Source organism: Theobroma cacao, chromosome 6 (genome assembly GCF_000208745.1).
Source record: "Theobroma cacao cultivar B97-61/B2 chromosome 6, Criollo_cocoa_genome_V2, whole genome shotgun sequence".
NCBI lineage: Eukaryota > Viridiplantae > Streptophyta > Magnoliopsida > Malvales > Malvaceae > Theobroma > Theobroma cacao.
Window position 1 is genome coordinate 16890739 of NC_030855.1, and position 8275 is coordinate 16899013.

An 8275-nucleotide genomic window follows, 5' to 3' on the forward strand; every position below is an offset into this window, starting at 1 on the left:
TTTTCGCCCGAATTAGGTTTATTATGCACGAAAACATTATTTTTAAAGAAAAACGTACGATAACTCCGATGATGGGAATTATTCGTTAAATTTACGAAAGCGAATTTCTCGGATAGTTCCCTAGGTGAGAGAATACCCCGAGTCCCACTAGTATGATGGGCGGATTCGAGACAATATCCTCGATAAAAAGTTATTCGTCTGGCATTTTTTTCACGCCATGCATCTTGCCTCTTATTTGCATTCCATTTTAGGTCAAATAGGAGATTAAAATAAGTGAACAATAACTAAGGAAATATAGCTAACTTAAAAATTAAAGCCTAATAGGATAATCTAAGAATGGTACCGTTCATGGAACGGGCATCCCGGGGGTGCTAATCCTTCCCCGAGCGTAATCGTACTCCCGAGCCTAGATCTAGAAAATCGTAGACCAATTTAAGATTCTTTTCGGTGGGCTTAAAATTAATTTAAGTTTTCATCGATTAGAATCGAGTCAATAGGTGACTAATCGTACCTAGTAAAAAAGATTGGTGACAACTCCTAGTTTAATTTTTTAGTGAGTTTTCACATTCGCGTCTGGCGGTCGGGTTCTCGGACCTGCACGTTACGACAAGCAGGTGAAGACTATGCAGGCGATTTCACTAGCAAAGTCGATGTGTGATAAAGGGAAGTGATTATAATATGGATGGTGATGAAGGTGATGAAAATGATGATGATGGAGATGACATTGCAAAAGAGAAAGGGAATTTTATTGTTTAAGGGTACAAAAACGAGAATTCAGATGAGGAGGAAATCAGGGATATAGATGATATGGAGGACTTAAACCCATATGTAAGCCGTACGGGTATTCAACAGAAGCATCTTTAGATTTCAGTGCATGAAGACTTGCTGCAAATGCTGAGAGAACTTGTTTAAGCTTTTATAAGTATATTATCAAGAATCATTGCGTTGTTTGAAATGGGGGGAAAGTTACATTGTTTGAAATGCAGACACTCCCCCTCTCCCCCCCACCCAAAGCATAAGATGACTTATTCTACTAGGCAACCGTACTTCGTTATTGCCCTATACAAAGATTAGCTCATAACATCTTGTCTCAAATCATTGAACTAATATTAGTGGGTTGCGCCAAGCCCATGCTATAGTGCAACGCATGAGCAACGCCGAGGAACTCAAATAGCAAGCTATTATGATGAGCTCTCCCCTAAAAAGATTTAATTTAATATCATGTGGATTAATAATCCACGTATCAGATATTAAACTGATAAGAACAGATACTACACTTGATCTTAGCCAAAAGGCCGAGAAAGGTATGAGTTTGAATGGGGCTCTATTTCTCTTTTATAAAGCACTTTCACATCTCGCTTGTGTGTGCTCTTGATATGGGATATGAACCTAGTCGAAGGACTAAATTTTAATACAGTATCCTTATGATAGAAACAAAAATCAGTTCTTCCAAATGCTTCTGCATAAAGCACTAACACTCAACTTCTTTAAACTATTCTAAGCAATAAAATTTTCACAATAAATTATTACCACATGAAAATCTATCCAGTCAGTTATATACATAACTAGCTATGTGCTACATGGCTCCATTAAAGTTATCAAATTATATCCCAAAAGAATCTAATAAAATTCATTAAAATGATTAGTACAAGTACTTTATTCTCAAAATATTAAATATATACTTTTAATCTTTTAGAGAGGATTTAAATCCATTTCAAGGTAAACATTAAATTTGGATATTAGCTATCTGTCCAGCCTATTCTCCGTGATTTGTTTTTGAGTTCAGTTGCAAAATTTGGAAATCAAACATGAGTGAGATTTTAAGGTAAGCACCTGAGGACAAGCTGTATATATTAGATTCATCACCAACGACCAAAGAAACACAGATCGCTTCTGCATAAACACCAGGCACTCAACTTCTTAGAACTATGTTTGGATAGGGGCCGCGCGAACGCAGGCCCCCATTGCCACAAATTATGACGTAGGCTCTCCCGCGTGGGGAGACCTTAGAGTAGCACCCCTCCCACGTGCAATGGAGGTCACTACCCTAGGCCATGGGTCTTTTTGATCGCCCATCGACCCCGTCCAGGTAAGTATGTTTGAATGCTGGAGCTTGCCTCCTATTTATAGCTCCATCGCTTTGGTATTATCATCGTAGAGCCATGTGGGACTTTGCCAATTGAAAGTGAGATTTTAGATTGGAGGGGTGCTGATCCGTCTTGTGCAAATCACTTGGCGGGCTGCAGTGTGCAGATACAGTGATATAGTACAGCCCCTTCTCCTTCATCAGAAAACGGATGCAGATAAAATCTCAAGCAAAAGATGGAACTAACAAACAAAGCAGGGCGAGGAAAAGAAAGCAAAGGCAAAGGCAAATGCAAATGCAAATGCAAATGGAATCAGCAGCAAAATCACTAAACCTGTATCTCTTACGTTGGATCTACTCGACTCGATTGTTTGCTAAGGAACTTGAAGTTTCTCAATTTCAAGGGATTATAAAATCAACCTCATTATTCAAGTCCATTACTTTGTTCAATTTTTGCCACCAAAAGGATATTGAATTTGCCTACGAGAAAGTTTTCTAACTCCTAATCGTAAAACTTTTACTTGTAATAATAGCATTTCTTGACTATTTAATTTATTTTTCTTTATTTGTATTTCGTTATCCAATCATTTACAAATTAGAATCGCTAATTGAGCACTCCTGTCCTCTTGCTTCTCTTCTCTTCTTAATCTCAACGACACCGTTTGCGAGCATTGTTAACAGAATAACTGTCTGACATATTTGAAAGGCGCAAAGAGAGTTAGATCAAAAACAGATAGAGAGAGACAGAGAGAAAGATGGCGACGAGCAACGAGAGGGATGAAAGGAGAGCGAGATTCTCAGCGAAAGGGTTGATTCGCATGTCTCACATCACCTCAGGACGGACCCAAAGCATCTCCTCATCTTCTTTACCACCTCTTGATCATGATCATCGGCCTCCAACATCACATCTCTTTGATCAAACCAATGGTAATCTCTTAGTTTTTCTTCCTTTTATGCCTTCATAAACATCTTCGTATGATGGTTTTCGTTGTATATATATCAATATTTTATGTATCTGTGAAAGTTTGGAGAATGGGTTTCTTATGCTTTGTTTTAAATTGGCAAGAAGTAGAGGGAAAAAAAATTGGCTGATAGGTTCGCATTATAGGTTCGTAAGCTGAAATCTGTTAGACAATGCTGAATGAGAAACACGTCAAGGAATATAGGAGCCTTTGTATCCATTAAAAAGATGTGTCTTTTTTTGGGGGGGCATGGTCCGTTTCATGTGAAATCTTCTGTTTTTCACTGTTCAATGCTAGCTGACAGACTGAAGGCTTTCAAAGTTGTAAGAGTGCTTCATTTTCAGCAACCTTAGTGACTGAATCTTCAAGATGATGAAATGAAAATAATAAGCAATCCAGCTTATAGGTTTAATGATGTTTCAATTTGAGCAGCTTTTTGAAGAAAATTAAAAAAGTAAATGACTTAACTGTGAGAGATCAGAATAACCCTGTTTGTAACGCGTAATGATTTTGCCAATATTAATGACTTTTCTGACAGATGCAAAGAAACAAAGCTCTGATGCACAGGGAGAGGGAGCCAGGGATGAACGAAGGAAAATTGCAGAAGAAGGGCTGAATCTCACGTCTCACATGAGAGGCCAAAGCCAAAGCAATCCTCAAACTCTTGATCATAGTGCATTGTTCTCCAACTATCATCAGGCACCACAAATATATTTATCTGATCAAATTAGTGGTAAGAAATTTAGTTGTCTCTTATTCATCTCCATTGAATAATGCAAAAGATGTTCAACTGTTTCCATATAACTGTTTAAACCCTAAAGTATGCAATATATATTTCTTCATGAAATTTGTACCTTCTGTTTTCTCTTGGATGTCCTTCAATATTGCAACATTAATGTTTAATAAAAAGATCACCTATAATGATGCGTATGGTTGAATGCATTCCCAGTTTTGTATTATGATGCTTCGATATTGACTAGAAAAATGTGTTAGCTGATGGCTTGTTTAATGAGCAGAGAGGTACCTTAACAGCAGTTTAATTCAGCAATTATCAGAATTACTGTTAAAATGCATTACTGATAGATTTTGCCCAATTTTGGTTTGTGATTTTTTATTTTTAAAGTGCATAACTAATTTTGGTTTGTGACTGATGTATATTTATTCTCCTTTTTGATAGTTTATTGTTGTTTGGGGCTGGAAGGAGAGCCTAGTCCTTCTCTTTAGAGAAGCATCCTCAAGAAATCAAGTTGATTAGTCTGCAAGGAACTTGATAGGGTCATACACCATAAATTGATCTACTTTTTTTTTTTTCAATAGAATATTTGCTTCTTGATTGACAGCACATTAAAAAAGACAACTTTAAATCTGGACATTACCTGGTTCCAAAGATATGTGGAATTCTATCCTCCATTCCTTCTAGTTCACTAAAACTTTTCAGCATGTAACAAAGTACCAAATGTACTCAGTCCTGGAAGAGAAATTGTGAATTTTAAGAACTGCTCTCTTCCTGTGATCAATTATAAACCTCCATAAGTAGGAAATGTTCACCACAATATGATAACCTTCTTTCAGTTCTACCTCTTTTACCAGCCCTTAGGTAATGATAAATAACCATTTTTTATGTAAAAGTTGATTTTATTAGTGGTCATTGGATCATATAATTTTATGATTTTATACCAATACTATCTTTCCCTCCAATTCATAATCAAGACTTTCAAGTTTAATCCTGGAAACCTACTTTTGATGTCTCTGTGAATCAGTTCACAAACCTGGGAGTGCAACACTCTAAAAGAGCATTAAAGATCAGATTCAGATCATTTCTTGAAAATTGCTTTTAGAATGGTACGAGGGCTGTGCCTGTAATCAAAAGAGTGTTGCTGAACCAGGATTTATTTTGTATTAATGCTTTTTGTTGCCATTGTCAACTATATGTTGAAAAACTGTTTGAAATTAAATAATTGGAATGCTTTGGCAGAGTTTAGATAAATGCCGATGTAGTATCTCTAAGGTTATTGCTCTCAAGAAAAAGAAAAACACCTACATACAACTTAATTTAAATGAACTCAGATTCATCAGCCATATATTAGTCTGTGCTTCTGTTTTGGCTAGTTCATGGCACAACATTGCTAGCAACCTTTCCAGAACGAATCTCCTAGACTATGGAATGACGACAAAGAAAGTCTTACTTATAACTTTGGAAATATCTTCCCATGCCATGGGTGCACAAGAAAGTGACAATTTCAGATATTAATTATCAATGGCAGAATAGTAAACTGCCATTATTTATGTTACATGGAAGATACATAACATCAAACCTTCATTATTTTATTTGGTTTTGTAGCTGGACCTGTGGTTGCGGGGGACGCCTCTAGTTCTAGTTATCTTAATCATAGAGGTAGCTATGAAATTTTAGGGGCAAACTCTCTTGATGTTGGAGGCCAAGCTGAACTAAAATTTCAGAAACAGGGAACTGATAAAGATGCAATTTCTGCTCTTGTTGTGGGAGAAAGGGGTGAATTACAGCCATTGCAAGAGACATCATCACTCCAAAGGGCATCAAGCAATCTGGAGCCACTCCAAAAACCTTGCAGGAACCAACCTAATTTTTTCTCTTCCAACCGACTTAATTCCTGCATTATAGCTTCTGAAAGAACACGCAGTTTTTGTGCACTGCTCATAGCACTTTTTGTACTTCTGTCTTATATTGATTATCCCCTGCTTGGAATGAATATAGTCAGGTCGGAGAGCATTGTAGCCTCAAGGCCTCTTTACATAATCCTACTGACTGATTTGACAGTTGTGCTTGGACAAATGTTTCTTGACAAGAAAGGAGACTCTGAGGAGGCTGAAAATAAAAAAGCAGGATCTCAAAATAATAGACAGAGCTGGGCGGGTGCTGTTAAGCTTTTGGAGAGGGGTTTAGTGGCCTATCAGACAATCCGAGCACTTTTCATAGACTGCAGCATTTATGCAGTGGTGGTCATTTGTGGCCTTTCTTTGATGTAGTTTTTCTTCTAGATGATACCATTGGTTCTACTCCAATCTCAGCGAATTTTGCCAAGAAACAATTTCTTTTTGTCAATTCAATGTTTATTAACTTTTACCGCATTCACTGAAGGTCATTTATATTCTTTGGCTGCTATCATCTTCTGTTTGTAATCCCAGTATGATTTAGCATAGAATCAAAAGGTTACTTTTCCAAATCATAAATAGTAATTTTTGGTTAAGCTGACCCTTTCAGCTTAAGTTCTTTTATCTTTTGTCTAATTGTTTAGATACATTAATTATATTTTGAATGCTACTATTGATTTTGAATCAGTTATTTAGTATCCTTGTGTTGTGAGTGACAAGTTGTAATCAAGCATATTTGTCATCTAGCTTACATGGTAAAATTGATTTTTGTTTTTCCTTTTAATGATGCGTTGGGATTGTAGGTTCCAAGTGTTTCAGAGAGAAATGCTTCTGTGGTTTAGTGCCTAAATGCATATGATATCCTCTTTCTACTACATTCAGCTTTTCCCTAACATCACAATTTACATTACAGAGTGCTTGGAAATGTGTGCCACTATTATATGCACATGCCTTTTGTTGAAAATATGCCCTTGTGTCCAGAATGTCCATGTGGGAAGGGCCTTTCGAAGCATAAGATTCATTAACTGTTGCAGGTGGAATTGGTGAATGACTTATCTAGGTAGGTTACAAGCTTTCAATCTTGAGGCTACTCCAGCTTGTAATTAAGGATCAAGCCATTGCTCTGGTACTTGACATTTTCATTAAATGAAAAGGGGGACCAAGGCAGCGATATTTTCTGGACCACTTATATGTATCAGCAATGAGGCATGATGGCCAAAAAAATAATGGACAGTTCATTTAGTCTTTTACATAACAACCATATGCACAGTGCTAAAAGTAATTAAGGAAGGGATCTGTTTTCAAGGCTTTGCAATCAAACCGTAGTAGTTCTTCCCCTTGATATCAAGTTGGTTTTGTTGGTAAACTTCTATACTCTGTCATTTTGAAGGCCATGGTCTTAATGCAACCAATGTGCAAGATCTCTATGAAGCTACATCCTTTAGGCTGCAGCCAACACTTCGTTTTGAATTAAACTATAGAAAGACTAACTACATATAGTACGCAACCTAATTCTCATTCCGAAGAAAGCTCAAATATTCTGGATATTTTGTGTGAATTTTGTAGAACTTTCTCTCGAGGACCATGGAGATACAACTAAAGATGTAGTTGAGGGTGTCGGCCCTTGGGGCTTTCAAGACATTTTATTTTTTCCCTTTTGGTCAAGAGGCTGTCATGATTCATGATTTCAGCCTCAGCACAATTATACAACTTGAAAAGGCAGCTCACATATTGTGGTTGATGATTTAAGTACCTAGAATCACATATTCCCTCTGCGGATGTTTAGGTTCCACCAAGAAGTCTGTCACAAAAGTTCTAGGGGAGATGAGCAGGCAACTTGTTTTTGCATCAGTTAACATTTAGCCCTCCCTGTTAGTACCTACGTTTCACATGGCTTGGAAAAATACAAAATATCTGGTAAGCACCATAATAGCAACGGAGAAAATCTGCTCTGAACTCTAAACTTTAACCCGTACTGGGGCTTTTGCAGTGGCGAGAAAAATTGTATTGTGGTAAAAAGAAGAATCCAGGCCAAAGGATATAATACTTGTTAACAAAATTGGAATTGTAAAAGAGGCATATTGTCATTTCACTTGTTTTTGAAGTTATCCTTTTTCATTTTCCTCCGACCTTATGCTTAATGTTAGTTGAATGGACCTAAACTCTTGCGGATAATAAATAGTACCAAACAACCATAAAGAAGATTCGATCTTATTAGTTGGTTTTGTGTATTGGTAGACTCTTTACAATCAATTTATGCAGATACCTTTTCATTGTTTATCTACTTCACTGGTGTCTTTACAAACAATTGAGGAAATCAACAGAAAGAAGGGGCCTCAGCTTTTTGACAGAAGAATGGGGCGCCAACCCATGCACCAAAATGACACTCAGATTCTCCCTGGGCCTTATTTCTGCATTTCTAACACTTTAAGATGTGACCTAAACCATTGCACAGGACATTCTGGTGAGACAGCTGGGTCCTTATATAAGAAGATATAGTTGCACCATGATTTGTTATATAGTATTAACCATACATACAAGAAGAATCCCAAAAAGATAAGGTTTTTTTTTTTTTGAAAAAAAAAGAAAATATGAA

General features: G+C 36.8%; 1 protein-coding gene across 1 annotated transcript; it reads left to right on the forward strand.

Annotated features, from left to right (window-relative positions):
- Window positions 2829–6156, forward strand: LOC18595909. The gene is made up of 3 exons (XM_007024068.2): window positions 2829–3013; window positions 3587–3781; window positions 5390–6156. The coding sequence occupies exons 1-3, from the start codon at window positions 2842–2844 to the stop codon at window positions 6052–6054; spliced, it is 1032 nt and encodes a 343-aa protein (XP_007024130.2). The 5' UTR covers window positions 2829–2841; the 3' UTR covers window positions 6055–6156.

Bases quoted from the DNA above. Each gene is read 5' to 3' on its own strand.
- LOC18595909 (XM_007024068.2), top strand. From the start codon at position 2,842: ATGGCGACGAGCAACGAGAGGGATGAAAGGAGAGCGAGATTCTCAGCG. The intron at 3,014-3,586 runs GTAATCTCTTAG...CTTTTCTGACAG, and splicing joins TCTCTTTGATCAAACCAATG to ATGCAAAGAAACAAAGCTCT. The intron at 3,782-5,389 runs GTAAGAAATTTA...TTGGTTTTGTAG, and splicing joins TTTATCTGATCAAATTAGTG to CTGGACCTGTGGTTGCGGGG.